This window comes from Dermochelys coriacea, chromosome 5 (assembly GCF_009764565.3).
Source record: "Dermochelys coriacea isolate rDerCor1 chromosome 5, rDerCor1.pri.v4, whole genome shotgun sequence".
NCBI classification, from domain to species: domain Eukaryota; kingdom Metazoa; phylum Chordata; order Testudines; family Dermochelyidae; genus Dermochelys; species Dermochelys coriacea.
This window is the reverse complement of record NC_050072.1, coordinates 34,090,584-34,108,485: the sequence shown is the minus strand read 5'-3', so window position 1 is coordinate 34,108,485 and position 17,902 is coordinate 34,090,584. Positions and strand designations below refer to the sequence as shown.

The following is a 17,902-nucleotide window of genomic DNA, read 5'->3' as shown; positions in this document are numbered from 1 at the left end:
CCAATTACAGAGCTATGGGCCATTCTGGGCTAGGTTTCGCTTTCTTGTTTTTCATGAACATTTTTTTTAAAGATCTCATTTTTATTCCATATTAGGAAAAAAAAACCCACACAAATGTTGAAACCTCAAAATTTTTCACTGCCAGCCCCAATAATGGCTATCACATCACAGGTACTGACAACCTAAAGAAGGTAAACTCATGTATCCTCATCAATGCTCCCATAACTTTGAAGAGTCTTAAAATCAGCACTCTAGTGGAGACAAAGGGGAAAAATTCTTCTAGCTCTATTCTAGGCTGCAGCATTTTCCCAATGCACTTCAGGGGGACATTCATCGAAACAGCACATTGGCACATTTATCAGAAGAGATATTTTGCTTTATTAGATGTGCAAGCAATATCATAGAATCATAGAAGATTAAGGTTGGAAGAGACCTCAGGAGGTCATCTAGTCCAAACCCCTGCTCAAACCAGGACCAACACCAACTAAATCAACTATATGCTCTAATCTAAACTCTAATATACTCTAATATAAACAAGAATTCAAAAATGTCCAAAGATCAAACATATTAATTTGTTTTGATGGCTTCATTTTCATTTTAAAATATGTTCCTATTCTAGGATCATAGTGCATTTACCAGTGTAACAACATATTACAGATGAAAACCTGGAAAACAATAATGAATCTCCATTAGTGCTGGCAAGGGAATCATCAAGATTGCAGGTGAAGAAAACTAAAAGTTAAAAGAATGAGTGCTTTTGGCACCTTAGAGACTAACAAAAATTTATTTGAGCATAAGTTTTCGTGGGCTAAAACCCACTTCATCAGATGTCCACAATTGTTTAAACTCACATTGGACCTACTGTAACAAGAGGTTTATTTAATCTCTGAATGAGCACAGATATGTGATGTTAAGTATAAATTTCAAAGCAGTGACAAATGTTTACAGTTTTCCCTATTTGACTACCCTGGAGTGAGTTATAATTTAATAAAAAAGGTTTTTTTTATTTCACCTAGCAATAAAAGCATCTGCAAAGGAGTCTTCTTTGCAGTAGCTGACCTCAGACATGTATCATAAAGACTATTATCTGTGTATCTATCTATCTATCGGCTGCTTTCCTAATCAAGTAATATGCTGAGTGAGCACTGTCTCTTGCAGAACTTATATTAAAAGCAGAACTGACAATTTACTGTGTCTAAAATACTTTGGTGGCTTTAAGAGGTAAAATAAAATAATATTACAGTAATACAGCTAATACATGCCATACATTATTCCTAAAGCAGGAATCTCACACAGACACAACTATGTCCAATTATTTGGAATGCCATAAGAAATAAAGAGAGCAATTGCCAGAGTAAGATGATTGCTCTAGTGTTAGTAATATTTCTGAATTGTTTTGAAGAAGCATATAGACATAACTACTATTAAAGAAAAGACATTTTAATAATTGATATTCATGCATACAGTGGACTTCTTGATTTTGGGATGGAAAAAAACCCAACAGTATGATACAGTAAATTCTTAGTTCCACAAAATATTCTGTTAGCAGCTTTTGGGGTGGGGGGGGAGGAGGGGGAAGGGGGCTTATATTTTAAAGATAGATTGTCATCCCTTCCAAGCTCTGTTCTTATAAAAAAACAAACTATACAACAATTTGAAAAAGAGAAACTAAAACAGAATAATATACTTCACAGTTAGAATTCTAACAAAGATGATTTAATCACAGGGACGGATCTCTCTTGGTAACGGAGTGTTTTTACTTGGGTCAGGACATGTATAGCCCTGTTATATCCAATTACCTTGAACATAGGGAAGGGAAAGGCACTAAAACCAAATCCAATCTCTACTGGAAATAAGTAAAGAAGTGGAGGCACAGAGTCTCAGAACTCAGTTCTTTAATTTCTCATTCTTCAATACCGAATTCTGGCAGCCTACTTGGATTTTTGCCAGCAGCTTTCCATATGCTTGTTTTACTGGTCCACACCACTTGCCATCTGAAGTTTAGAGAGGTAAACAGTTTCCAATAAACCCTTCAACTACCACATAATTATTTTGTTTACTCTGAGTTGTGGGATTGGTACATCTTCATATGATTTCTTGCTTTAAAATATCTTTCAGGGTGAGGAGAATTAGAGTGCCTTTCTTAACATTTCTAAGTACAATTCACATTAGTATCTGATAACATTTGGATGTATAGAAGGTTTCTCTTTAGTTTATTTCAAGCCAAATTTTAACAGCGCTCCTGCAATATAAATGTTTTGAGACTGTATCTGATTTTCCAAGAGTAGTAAATACTTTCTGTTCTTATGCAATGCACTGTACATCAGTCTTGCACCAATTTTGTATCAGCTTGGCAAGTAAAATTTTCTAGGGTGACATTTTCAGCATTCTGTATCTTCTCAATTGGGACCACGGACAGCTCAGTGCTGACAGGGACCGGGGGAGCAAGAGAGAGCTCCTAGCTGGCTGCTGGGACTAAATAAGGACTGAATTCAGGGAGGGCTGCAGGAAGACAATGTCTCCAGAGAGGAAGTCCTGGGTGTACAGCCTCATACCAGAGCCAGGACAAGTTAAAGACTGTATATCCCAGAAGGGGTTTTGTTCTGTTTCACAGACAGACAGACAGTGTGAGAGAGTCGGACAGAGGGCTTAGTCACTGAAAAGCCACCTAAGAAACCACAAACTGGGGTCACGACAAACAGAGACTGCAGGCACACACACTTGACCAGGGGGCACTCATGAGAGATGGGTTCTGCCCTGTAAAAATAGCTTAAAATAAGTACTAGATCTCCTAAAAAAAGAGCCTTTATTTTATAACAAAGGAACAATAAATCTTTTCCCTGCATATGAGAAAAAAAATAATCTAGAAATGAAAAGGTGAAAACAACTAAGCAAACAGTGAGAGTGCCCTAGTTACAATTTCTAATGACTTCTTGAGAGAGACTGAAAGAAGAAACTTTTTCACTTTGAATAGGTTGTGATGGATCCTGATAAACAGAGAGAGGGCTATTAAAACTTCCCTTGACCCATACGGGACAATGGCCAGTCATGATGTAATGAGATAAGTGATGAATAACTGCATATCTGCAAAAAGCATTTGTAGATTCATAACATTAAGTTTCTATGAACTTGTGGAAAAAGATGGGGGAAGTTATATGTTAAGGACCCTGCATTATTTGTGTCCCTGAACTGTTTTCCACCTGTACTTGGTGGTTACTAACCACCAAGTACAGGTGGAAAACAGTTTTCACTGCATTAACAATGGTGTAACAGGGAAACAGAATATAAATTAGATTGGTCGAGGCTTGGGTCTAGGCTTCAGTATAAGAGTAAGAAAAAAAAAATTAAAAAAAAAAAAAAAAAAAAAAAAAAATTAAAAAAAAAAAAAAAAAAAAGGATTGAACTCCTAATACACTTGGGAATACTGGAGTGCAGCATGCAGGAATCAATTCATTTCAGGTGAATGTGCTTAGCTTCCTTCAGTAGTTTTGAACAAAGGCTTAAATAGAGGACTAAAGGAGCTATGTTGCTTAGCTACAGTAAGTGGATAAAATAAATAGAAAACAGGATGGGGAACTTTCTGCACTAGCCAATGAGGAAGGGGAACCATGCGGAGAGCAGTGCTTACCCAGTCTAGGGAGAAGAGCTCAATTCTCCTCTGCTTCTAACAGAGAAAGTGGAGCTGTGTTCTCTCAAACTCCTAGCTACCATCTCTACATATGGGATAAAAACAGAGAAATGGTAGGATCTAGATCTTTACATTCAAGATCATGTAAAGCTGTAGTCAGAGAAATAAAAAGGCAGATATGTTTATGGATGAGAAAGATCATTACATATTTTACGACTTATTTTGTCGGCTAAAATATTCATATTTTAGCCAGTGTTTATTAGATTTATTATCCTCCAATACATTTTATAAGAACCACAGGTGACCAAGCAGGAGTTTTTAAATTATTTTTACAAGAGATAAATTATGACTTTTGAACACTTTTCGTATAACAATTTAGCATGTAATTATGGAGATGATATCTGTTAATTCTAAATATGGCATTTTCAGTATAGATATTTCTAAATTTTACATACAAAGATTTCAGATTTTATACATTTTCTTTTTACCAAAGAAATACAGACCTTAATATCTTTCAGATAATGTTAAACAAACCCATTAATTACTGCTTCAGTATTAACTTAATTCTAATTTATGGAGAAGTATTTACCCAAACCACTAGAGCTTAGTTTAAAATAAATTAATGGTTTCTTACTTACTAGATAAAAAGCCCTGGTATATTATTAACAGCAGCCTGATATATAGTATACAAGTTAAATTTAACTATATGCATATATAGTAGATCCCTCTTCTACTGCAGATGCCTTAATGTTTATGATTAAGCAGTTTTAAAAATATATATAATTATCAATAAATTAGTTTACACTCAGTTCATGTTTTTAAAGTTTTTTCACAACCATGAAGACTACAAACAAACAATTTTTAAAATGGAAGCTTCAATTCTGGGTGGGCTGGGGTGTATTCCACAGAACTTTTAGAGCTGTAGAATCACAGAATACACAGGGGCCTGAGTAGGGCTGATTTGATATAGGAAAATACAGTTAGACATACTACATGCTTCAAATGAACAGCTGAGAATAGATCAGAAAAAATGGTTTAAATGAAAATTTGCATCATTTAGACATACACCACTAGACAATGTTTAAATACCTCCAAATATGGAAGTGTTTGTTGTACCACCAGATAGAAGGGCATTAAATTAAGGAACTAAGACTTGTAGGTAAAACTGGCCAGGAATTTTTTGTCAAAAATATTTTTTTGATGGCAAAATGCAGAATCTGCAAAATCATAGGAAAATTTCAATTTTGTTAATTTTTTGATTTTCCATCTGGAAAACCAAAACATCTCCCAGAAATGTTAACATTAATATCAGCAACATTAAGACAGAATAATTTCCCAAATGTATGCAATGTGTGACAGTTAGTTATGCGGATACAAAAGTATCTGAGATTGCTGTGAAGATTTTGCACTTGAGTGCAAGGGTGATGAAGTTGTGGTATGTATTGCTTTTGGTATCTGTTGGAGGTGTGAAAGCATTATGGCATGTTGGAGTGTGTTAATACTGTGATGTAGGCAATATAAAAGTGTCAAGGTGGCTTTTTCCTTAATTTGTTATTTCCAACTTTTTCAGATTTTGAGTTGGTGTGTGTGTCCTGATACAACCGTTACTGTCGCCAAACAAGTTTTGTGCAATTCATATAATATTCACCTTCTGAATGAAGGATCTTACTTTCCTTTCCACAAAGGTACACACACACACACACACACACACACACACACAAAGGATACAATACTATGCATCTGTAAAATTTTCCGTAAAAGGAGATCACTTACCTATAACTGGAAGTTCTTTAACATGTGTGGTCCCCTATCTGTATTCCATATGTGGGTATATATGCACACCATGCGCCTGAGGCTGGAAAAATCCTGCAAGTAGCGAAGATTGGTCTGCAGCTGCACTCTGGATCTCCTTGTGCTCGGCATTGCAGTATAAGGGGAGATGTAAACCAACCGCCTCTTCAGTTCCTTCTGTACCATGAATCTAGTCACAATCCGAATCAGAGGGAAGGCATGTGGGTAGTGAAATAGTTTGAACAGTCTCCGAACATGAACGCTTTAGGTCTGATGCCCATCCAAATACCAAGCCATGAGGTGAAGAGAGTCTGGGGTGCTTGATCCTGCTATTCTCTGGAGTTAGCAGGTCCAGGAAGGACTGAATGCTATGGGTTGACATTTGTAGGACAACCAAAAACCAGAATTGTCTGGGACAACTTGTTGCGATAAGAATGACTCATGCTTTGTCGTGATGCATTTTCTTAGAACCTGGAGTAATAGTTGGATGCGAGGGAAAGAGTACCTCAAGTAGCAAGTCCGGGACAGTAGGAGGGCACTTTTTGTTCACCTGGGAGGTGAACAGGTCCCAAGATGGCATTCCCCACTGACTGAAGATGTTCAGCACTGAATTGTGTAATTGCCACTCATTAGTAGTGAAACTGTAATGTAGTTCTATATACACCAGTTCCATAAGCTGACCACCTCCCCACACAGTGAGAGGGATTTTTGCCCGTCCTTGTTTGTTTATATAGAAGATGGTGGTCATGTTGTCTAACATTATCTGGACAATGGCAGGATCATATGAATGGGAGGAATGCACTGCAGGCCTGTCTGACTGCTCTTAGTTCTAGGAGATTGATATGCATCTTGCTCTCTCCCAGGTGTCCACATATCTTGTGTTGGATGACCACACGTGGGCTTCCCAGACTATGAGGGATGCCTCAGTGATTATTGTCATGTCAGGTGACAGGTAGGTAAGAAGAGAACTCTAATGCACATGTGTGCCAGGCTCATCTACCAGGTGCCTCCTCAGTCAGAGCTTTTGTCCCTCTTGGGTCTGGAGTTGGAAAGAGCAACACATACTGCACTTGGAGGAGATATGAGCCTCTTTAAGGCAGGCTGGTGGTCACTGATAACTGAGAAGAAGCAAGAACAGGAGACAGTTCTTGAACCCTGGAATACTGGGCATAGTCCTACTTCTGAAAAGGAGGAGACAGAGAGGGTCCCCAGGGTTGGGAAAAACTAAACTACACTACGTAAAATATTGTAAAACACTAACAAACTATCTATAATTATATTTACAGAGATAAAGACGATGAGAGGATAATTCCAGACACAGAGGAGTCCAAATGAGATCATGCAGCAGCAAGAAGGACCTGAAAAGGCTGTTGGTCCACACCTCTCCTTATACCCTTATATATACAGGGCTGAGCATGAGGAGACCCAGCAGACCAACAGATGCTTCTTGAAAGATTTTTCAGTCTCAGGAGCCTGGTGCTCATGCGTACTCATGTGTGCAACGCAGATAGGAACCAGCCCTCAAAGAAGAAACATTGTTTCAATTGGTATTGACCAATCGTTTCTAAATAACTCCTGTTCCAGTCATGGCACTGTCAGACATGACCTCTATTAAAGTACAACTCTTACTCAAAGGAATAAATGTAAAAGTTTTTTCTATTGGTCACATTACTGGGTATAAAATGACATCAGATTACATCTTTCAGAAACACTCAACATTTAAATGTTTATGTCCTTTGAAAGTTTTCCCCTTTTAGTTTTAATCAAATAAAGTCAGTTAGTATTTTACCAGCAAGAAGTTTCTTTTTTAAAGGAAAATGAAATAATGGAAATATTTTCAAATGATCTTTGTAACTGTTTGTACTTAGGAAAAAAGTTACATCATATTTGCTCTTAATCTTTTCACAGGACAAAGAACTCAAAACCCTTACCATTTGCCTTGATGATTTATAAACTGTTGAACTGCATATCCAAACTGCTCACTTGAAGGACCAGAAAACAATTTTGCTTCTGGGAGCCCAACGTTGTATGCTTCACAGCAATTATGAAGAATGCCTGTTAACAGGAAGATTAATATTACTGTAAATAGCAATTAAAGAATCTTGATTCCACTGAAACAGTCCATATGTCTATGCCAATTCCCCTTAATATAGCAGTTAAAAATGTGGCCTTTGACACACCCAATAAAAATCAACATTTGTCCCACCCCTACACAGCAATAGCCATCTATGATTATATGAATGCTTGTCAGTGCACTATATGGGCATGATAGTACAGTAGACAGAATTTAATAACCTATTAACTACATTGCTTAATAAATCTTGTAGCACTACCAATGTGTGAATCCAAGAGACACAATGAATATGTTTTAATATATTTTACTGTAGTCTTTAAAACTCCATTATCTTTGGACATATGGTAGCCTTCTAGCATAGGATTTCCTAAAGACCTATTTATGTACACTATAATGAAGAACAATGGATGACAATAAGTACTTTTATATTGTGTGTATTCTAATGCTACATTTGAAATAGAACACAATTAAATCGACCTACTCCTTTACCACAGAAGTTCTACAGTTTCAGGCCATTTTATTTTCACATATTAAGTGTTTGTTTTCTTCTGAACAAACCACTGAGAAGATAAGCTTATAAATGGAAGCCTGGGAAATATAGGGCTAAGTTAATAAATAAACTATACTTAGCATTTAAACAGCACTTTGCATCTTTAAAGCACTGACCAGATATTAGCTAATTAAGCCTCACCATACTATTGTGAAATTGGAATTTTAAAATATATAACCTCAGCCACCTTGTCTCTCTAAAACTCTTGTGAGGCAGGCAAGTATCATTCCTGTTTTGCACATTTTTTCCCTCAAACATAGTGAGTGACATGTCCATGGCCATACAAGTTGAAGACAGTGCTAGGATCAGAATTTAGAGCTCCTAGCTTCTCTCTTGTGCTTAGCTGACCATGCTTCCTTCCCCCCCCCCAATCTACATAGTACTTATATAACTGGTTAATATAGAATCATCTAAAAGTTAGCTCAAAGATCAATTCTGACTGTGTGCGCTATGCATAAAAATTATACTTGTATGCTCATCAGAAAATAGTACAGCTGAAAAATCATAGCGAGCCCTGCATTCCAGAATGGATAGTTATATCTATTTCTGTTTACACATAACATTTATGTACAAACAGTGATCTTACATGAGATATTAAGGAACTTTAGAATTTCTTATATTAATGATAGGAATTTAAGGTTCTTTAAAATAGAGATCTTTAAGGATTTCTTCCCATCTATAACACATTTCAAACTCTTAGCTTAAGAACAGTGGCATCATTTCAGAAACATTCAGGGGTGGAGTGGGGGAGGACACAGTTGGGTCAGCATATAAAACGTTATATGTGATTATATTGTATCCTGCAAAGTTGAGGCAGCGGTTGGGGTGGGGGAGGAAGTGGAAGACATAATGGAGAATATAGACCTATGAAAAGTCTGGAGGGGGGGAAGGGGGAACTGCCCCGCCAACTATTAGCAAATGCTGCCCCTGTTTAAGAATTAAGGTCACAGATCAATGCATTCCTTCCATCTCGATGGGTATGTCAGTAGTTACTGTACTTGACTTTTTTTTGGCAGTCCCAAGACCAGATTTGGAAGAGATTTTAAGAGGGATACCAGTCATGGACACAGACAACTGAATACAGCCCATCATATTATATACTATATTGAGCATGCGATGTTCTAAATCAGCAGTTCTCAAACTTTAGCAACCTGAGGACCCCCCCATTTTGATTTAAAATTTTTCAGGGGGACCCCCCCCCAATAACTCCCGCTCAGCCCCAGGCCTGCCCCACTCCACCCCTTCCCCCAAGACTCCACCCCTTTCCCACCACCCACTCACTCCATCCAGCCTCCCTCCGTCACTCACTCTCCCCCAGCCTCATTTTCACCAGACTGGGGTAGGAGGTTGGGGTGCAGGAGGGGGTGCAGGGTGAGGGCTCTGTTCAACAACTGTTCCCCGGCGTGCAGGAAGCACTGGGAGGGAGAGGACAGAGTTGATCAGCTGCAGTACCCTCAGGGACCCCCAGGTGCCTGTGGACCCCAGTTTGGGAAATACTGTTCTAAAGTGAAACCTGAGGATGCACAATCCACTTAAATAAGCAAAATTTCAATAAACTCTCCTAAAACCATATGTTAACCCAAAATATATAAAGAGAAAGCAAAATGTTCCTCATAGAAGAATATACATAGTTTGCATATTTACTAAGATTTGGTGATTAACTTAAGACAAGAAATCATATATTAGTCATACCAAACAACCATTATCTACTGATAACCACTTGAGAGTGGGTAATTATCTTTTGCTAAGAGTTAAGATCATTTAAGAAATATGGTTAAGAATGAAAGAACTTCCTTTGCCATTAAACATCTGATTGGTATGGTGGAGAAGGGAGGATATGAGTGGAGATAATACTGTGTATATTTCACAATACTTCCTACAGTAATCACAACCACCTATACCGGGCAGCTAAATAGATCTTTTAAAGGCATTTCATATGTAAAAATTTGATTACTGTAAAGCTATTGCCAATATATCTGTTGTGTTCCAAATTCCTGGCACTTTATTTCAACACCATCTTTAAATGCACCTTAATTTATTCTCATGTTATCATCAGTCAAAAATCATACATAACTGAACAGTGCATCAGTAAGAGCATCTCACTTAAGACTCTTGGTACCGACATCTGGAACTGACATCCTAAGAAACTGTCTGAGTGTCTCCTGTAACATTACTGTGTATTCTATTTTGCCCCATGTAACTACAGATAGAGCAGTGGTGTAGCTAGGATGGAAACCTGGATGGGCCCCCAACTTATGGCAGACGGGCAATGCCCAAAGTGCTGAGATCATTTTAGTAAAGAATCATTGTCATTCTGCTCAGTCTGTGTCGCAGGCAGCCCCCCGCTCCTCACTCCACTCAACAGCAGAGTCCAGGCCCACTCAGGTATGGTGAGCAGGAGTAGCACACTCCGGCAGGGCAGGGGATCCCAGGCCATCAGCACCAGCGTTCACTTGGGCTACTACGGAGTTAGCTCCCACATGGAAAGTGCTGCCTTTGCAGGCAACTCTGCTCAGGCTCACTGTAATGCTGGATGGCTCATCCATAATGTGAAGATGGGGGACCAGGGGAGTGCAGCTTGTCTCTGTGAGCTGGCATAGGCAATGCAGACAGTCCTGGAGGTAGCACGGCGCTATGTGCCAGGGATATCCCTCAGCCAGCTCCTCTGCTGTCATCCTGTGAGTTGCTGGGCTGAGCCAAGCCCAGCTGCAGAAAACTGCCTGTCTCCACTCTGACCTTACACACAGCCTGCTCCACTGCCTTCTGACTTTCTTCCTCCTCCACCCCTAACTGCCCCCTCTTCTCCTACCCACTACCCCCACTTTCTGCCCCTGCCTCCTCCCCCCACTCATAATTCCCCCTTCTGCAATCACCACAGCACCAGCCTCATCCCACTCAATACTGCTTCGCGGTATCAGCTCCAGGTATAAGTCCAAAGCCTGAACATTAACTGGTATTGTCCAGCACCTGAAAGATTTTTCAGCTGCACTGGGACATGTGCACTAGGGCAATCTGGAGAGTGTGGGGGGTGGGGGAGCAGGTTGTGTAATCCTGGGGGCACTCTATGCCCCATTCCCCATGGAAAGTCATGAACTCCGGGCTGCAGCCCCTGTTTTCACAGCTGCCCTGCTCAGGCAAGTGCCAGGGCCTCCAGTCCCCTGCAATGCAACCTGCAGCACCAGGACTCTGGCAGGGGCTTCTCCATTGGGCAGGTATGTGGGTGCCCCAGCCTGTTACCTCCTGCCTCCCCTATGATCAGGTCAGCTAAACCCCTTTCCCCCAGCAAGGAGGAGCACTTTACCACTGCACAGGCCAAAAATCTGAGCACGTGTGCTGGCTACAGTGAGGCTGCTGCTAGACTCTCCTCTTTAAGTGAGGAGGGCATGGGGCATGCTTGCCCTTTGAAAATTTTCTGGGGGCACCCCACCCTTATGCGTCATTGAAGTTCAAGTAAGAGGTGAGCTAGTATCTTGGGTCTGGTCTACACTACTGTTAGGTCAACACAAGGCAGCTTATGTCAACCTAACTATGGAATGTCTACACTTAAAAATGTTGCTCTTGCAGACGTTACTGCCCTGCTACACCGACTTAACTCCACCTCTATGAGCGACAGAGTCATGGTTGATGTAGTTAGGCCAACGCAGTGTAAGTGCTAATGTCGACTGTTACTTTCAGGAGTCTTCCCAAAATGTCCCACACTGGCAATACAATCAATACAAGCACTCCTGGTGAGGATGAGCACCACTGACACAAGGAATAATGTAAACATACACAAGCAATGTAATTACTGAGGCAGCTGTATGCCAACATAAGTTAGGTCAACTTAATTTTGTTGTCGAGACATGGCCTTACTTAATTTAATTTTATTACTTCTTAATGCCATTTAGACATTAGAGGTTAAATCCCACAAAAATGATCTCATTCTAGAATCTGGAATTAATTTCTGTACTTGCCCCGGGTAGGTGCCCCCAAACTGGCATTCAACTGATATCATTGAAAAGGTTGGACTGCCCTTACCAAGTCAACCACATTTAATATATTAAGAACTATTGCAAGTTCTCTCTTTTTTGTTTCCACATTTATTTAATTCAAATGTTATTTGCTTTGGGCTCAGTGTAAAAAATAATTCTCTTTCTCCTGGTAAGCTGCAACACTGAAGTGGACGTGTGACTTTTTCCTGTAATAATGTAGTTGCTAACCAAATCCATGGCCATGTATAGTACTTACATTACAAGGGGTATACGCAGATTCCCCCACCCCACACATACACACATCAAAGTACAGTACCTGGGGACAAGAAATTCAGATATTTGTATTAAAAAAATTAATAATAAAATGCCAAGACAGACAAGGTGGGTGAGGTCATATCTTTTACTGGACCAACTTCTGTTTGTGAGAGCCTTGTCTCAAATAACCGACACAGCTACAACATTGGGACCGACACAGCTACAACATTGCCTACAAAAAATGCCACACCTATTTTAGACATATTTTCAGCCTATGATCAAATAAGCTCTCTGATGCATTTATACATGCCAAGCACTGCACTGTCTATGTTTTAAGTATTATATATTCTAGGCTGGAAATATTCAGTAGCTGTTGCCTTCACACAACTCAGTTTCAGAATCCAAGATCCTCCTGATATGAAGTCTGCCCTACTAGCTGGATTTTATGGGCTTCCAGAGAGAGAGATCTACTTTTTTATTTAATGATCACAGTGAAAGATTAATCAGGCATCCAAAATTACCATTCTGAACTTCTGTTTGTAAATACTACCTTTTTTTATATTGTACACACACACACCACCACACACAAATAAGCTTGTACTCTGGTTTTATTTCCATTAAGGTGAATCCTTGCTGAATATTCTCTATGAGTATCCCAAAGAAACAACCCCTTTCCTTCGTTTTTTGGTGAAAACTGGGTGAAATAAATTCATTCCAGAATCCTCTGCATTCCCTGGAAGGAAGTTCCAGCAACAGCCAGCTCACAGAATTTGGGAGCATATTTGAACGCTCCTGCACATATCTCAGCAGAAAAAGAGACCCCTTTAGGAAAAAAAATGGGTAGACAAAAAGTACATCTAGGGAAGAGAGATTCACAACTTGTCTGCTGGCAACATTCCAGTAAAATGCCAGTATCCTTTTAGGATGGGCAGCATCCTTGGGCATTCACCTATTCAGCCTATGTCTAATTCCAGTTCTGGCATATAAATAGGTGCCAGGGATGGTATGTGCATAGCTGCTTTACATACTCACTGTTTCCTTGCTATTACAATGCAAAGTAATACATGTTCAGACTGTGCACATTTAAGTCTGAACATGTGGGAAGTCTTTCCATAAATATAAATGACAACTAAAAACACCTATTACTATTTTTTTAATACTTCCCATATTTTGGTAAAAGCTAAAGCAAGGTTTTCTGATGTAATGAAGCATGTAATGTGCACTCTGCCTCTAAGTGATATTTCAAGAACAAACTTAAGTGGGACCCACAAAGATTGATTATTTTTAAAATGAGTAGGCTAAAAAGTGCCTAAAGAGCAATATTTAAACATGTCATGGAAAGTTAGTTAAGATGAAAATGAGAGCTCTAATTCAGTACCCTGATTATCTCAGAGAACAAAAATAATCTTATGTATAGCAGTATCAAATGTGGTGAAACAAAAGGGGATTTTATTGGTATATAATTACTTGCTACATGAATTTGTTACAAAACTTATTATGTTTCTAATGGATTTATTAGTCTGCATTTCAGGTCATAAAGGTACTATTTTGTCTTCAGTTTAAAAATAAAATAAAGTAATCATTTCCAGTATTTATTTATTTACTACAATGAGAAGACAATATTACAGTTCAACATGTTTACACAAACCATGGCAGAATCATATTGGAACATGGACTCATTTTAATTAGACCAAAGCTCTGCACAGGCTAAAATATTCTTTCAAATTCACTGATGTAGTTAAAAGAAAAGGAGTACTTGTGGCACCTTAGAAACTAACAAATTTATTTGAGCATAAACTTTCGTGAGCTATAGCTCACTTGAACACATAGAAAAAAGTCTATTAAATACTGCAAAAGTAGGCATAATTATAAAGACACGGTAGAGACTCAAAGATCAAACATGACAGGCCCACTTTGAAGTTTTAAATGCGATACAAAAGTAGTACATACAATTTAAACTATTCTCCCAGTAAGAAAACTTTCTGTGACTATGTCACCCTTTTTCCAGTGAACATGATGTAAATTTCTCTATCACGTACCCATAGGACATACAACCAAAACAGTGGTAGCCTGTAACATTAGACTATGCTACATTTGTTTTTCCATTCAGTATTAATACTGCTAAACATTCATGCAGCTGTCTAAACCTCAAGAAAGAATGGATCTTTCCCCAAACCAAAGCTGCATTTTGCTTTAAATAGGCACACATCTGCAAACATTGTCCATTATGCTATTTAATGGCACCAAAGCTCCTCTTGGTGCAGTGGGAAGAATGGTATGTCATGGAGATGGTTACAGCACCCTGAACCTGAGGGCCAACCACAGCTCTGATGGCTTTTAGAGCTGCTTCCATACAGCTCTAAAATTGCACCAATGATGTAGGCTTTTTAATAAACCCTGGAGCAGCAGAGGATGGACATAGCATAGCACCACGCCCCCTTTCCACTCCCAACACCCCGCCAACAAGAGGGAGCAGGGTCTGGCTGGAACAGGCCCAGATCCAGCACCCCTACTGCCAACAGGGAATTTCCCCATATACCAGGGGGATTCTCTGCTGGGAATCTGTGTTCAGGTTACAGACCCTTTACACTATACGAGGACAAAGGGTCCAAATCTCAGTTGAAAATCTGGTCAAATGTAGAGAAAGGCTGATAAAGATAAGAGGGAGGTGGAAAGACAAGAAATCAACTCAGGAAGCAATATAGTATGACCCATTATAGTGTCACAGGAAGGAGTCATCAGGAGTTGTAGTAGGAGTCACCAGATGGTGACGTTACATGAAGTTTTACAAGTTCTTTTAAGGGTTTGTCTACACTACAATCACATCACATGATTACAGTATAGACATAGCCCAAGGATATGTCTACACTAGAAGCGCTACAGCACCATAGCAGCTACACCGCTGCAATGCGCACAACTACACCAATGGTATAGACACTACACACTACAGTGCAAAAACTGATTGCATAGTAAAGAACAGTATCCAGTGTTTCTATCACTGTAGTTAATCCACTCCCTCAAGAGCTAATAGCTAGGACAATAGAAGTATTCTTCCATTGACTTAGCTGCATCTACAGTGGGGGTTAGGTTGACATAATTATATTGCACAGGTTTGTGAAATTTTTCATAGCTGTGAGTGACGTAGCTCGGTCAACCTAAGTTCTAGGTGTATACCAGACCTCAACATCCAAGCAATTTTGAAGAAATACTATATTATTGTTAATTTTATAATTAAGTTTATTTTGGGGAGCTGTTGCAAGCAGCAGTACTGTTTAATCTGTCTTAAATTACTCTCACTAGAGTTTTTCAAAATGGCTGCTGATATTTCTGGAACAGGGTATTATTTATGTGTCTACTTCTGTCCAAAGACTCATATATATATAGTATAATAAACGGGTTACTCTAAGAAAATACCCACACTACAGAGCACTGTTTCTCCTCCAATGTGAAACTGAAACTGCAAGGCCCTGAGATCTGCCACTGTTTGGCACAGTGACAACAGGAAAGAAAAAGGTGGAGAGAAACAGGAAGGGAAAGAAGATAAATGCAAGCAAGATGCTGGTCAATTAATACTTGGCGAATACATAATTTAATTTTACTGGAATTAAATAATCGGATTAATATTTTATGGTATCTGACCATAGCTAGTCACATGCTATTCAGCAAATATATTACTAGAATAATAATTCCAGTGGAACTAGTCAAATATTCACTGATTTATTTATTTTTGCTTTTTGACCAGGCTTAGTAATAAGTTTTTTTTTAAATTAATGGAAAGTTTATTGATAATAGTATGATTAAATACAGGACAGGATACACAGTGTTTCATTCCTTTAAATTGTATCAAGTGCATGGCAGCAGAGGTATTTTTCACCCTGCCTATCTGGCTTCATTTTCAGGCTAGAAGAAACCACAGAATCCACCTCTAGCCTCAAAACTCTGCTCTGGAACCTAAGCTTCCATTCAAAAAAATGTTTTTACCTCTTGTGATTGTGAAGACGATCTTACAAAAGCACAGATCAATTCAGCGATGTCTGCATGAGTCTTAAACGGCCTGCAACAGTAGCTCTAAAAGAAGTATGAACTTCCCCAATCACAAAGGGTTTGTGTTTGAAACTAATGATGGCAGTTTAACAATCAACATTCTTAACTATGTTTTTACTAAATTGATCAGCTGTGACATCTGGATAATGGGTTTTTCACACACTTCCAAATTACTTCCCCTTCTTAAATATCAAACACCTGAATTGTTCTCTCTCCATCTTCCAAAACCTCCAGCTTCTCCATAACTTGTACAACACAGTTCTGCATTTTCCATATTAAATTTTTAGCACATTGAAAAATAAAAACATAGCAGCAGCATAAAAGTTAATTTAATATCAAATTAACTAATATAGAGAATACTGTGTTGACTGTATTATTGCAGAGAGATAATAGGACTTTGCTTATAATTACCATTCTGATTGAAAATGTTTTTCCTACCATTGCTATAACTTAAGGTTACTATAACTGAAAAGATTAGAGAAGATATTTCCATTTTTTTCCCCTGTATGTTTACTTTGCATATTAAACAGCACTTGATAGGGAAGAATTTTAAAAAATTTAAAATAGGAAAATGTGGCTGAATACCTATCAATATTGTCAGGGAACTCCAAGGCAGGTATAGAACCTCTACTTTGACCACTACTTTTAACTCATGTTTTGAATTTACTAGATTTTAAATTGAGAATATCCCTTTAAATTAAATCAATGTATACTTCCAACAGCGATTCTGAAAGAGAGAAGACTAACTGGACAAGAGACATTTTGGAGACATATTTAGAAAGGGCACTAAATTAGAGTATTTTGTAATCTTCAATTTCAGTTTTATTCATATGTCATCTATGCTCGTCTGAAAATATGTGATTCTTATTCCCTGGGGTTAACATCATTTAATAAAGACTATTTACTTTCTTCTGTCTGGGGCCCATGTTTCATTCACATAGGCTAAAACGTCTGGAGCTATTTAATAATTAACACATTATTTTCTTCAGTGCTGATACTACAGGTGAAAACAAAAATAACTCATCTAGCAGTGGTTTTACAAAATAAGTTATTTTTGGTTTAGCTGAGTAACTTTATGACTTCCTGCTGGAAGAGGGCTAAATTCTCGTTCAGAAGCAGTCATAGTTTCAGCAAGTCAGAGTAACTGCAACTGAGTTAGAGCAGTTTATCATAGTAAAGAGCAGTATCCAATGTTTTGACAGTGACCAGTTTACTTTATACAAGTATATAATATACTCAAGTCTGCACAAATTGTGAGTCAAATTTTGGCAAGGCTTGGGAAAGTCCTACTAAATGCTTTCTAGTTTACTGTTCCAGCTCACTATTGCTGACTGAGTTAGAAGACTTATTTCAATTCATTCACAACTTTCTAAGTTACTAGAGATCAGTTGCCCTTCTCTTGACATTTTAATAAGCTTCCTACTCCAATCCCAGAAACAGATATGAAATTAAGAAATCAACAATTTACTGTACATACAAGGGCTGATTTTAGGGTTGCCAATTTTGTAATAGTTCAAAACTGGACACCTCCCCGACCTCTTTCTCCCCCCCCCAGGCCTCACCCCGTTAGCCCCTCTTCCTCCTCCCCC

The 17,902-nt window shown here is 38.6% G+C and overlaps 1 protein-coding gene across 1 annotated transcript in view; it reads right to left on the bottom strand.

Moving 5' to 3' along the window:
* Positions 1-17,902, bottom strand: part of ITGA2 (integrin subunit alpha 2) — a 92,516-nt gene that overhangs the window by 63,457 nt on the left and 11,157 nt on the right. Inside the window, 1 exon segment of the mRNA XM_038403711.2 lies at positions 7,351-7,474. Coding sequence (XP_038259639.1) covers positions 7,351-7,474 — 124 coding nt within the window.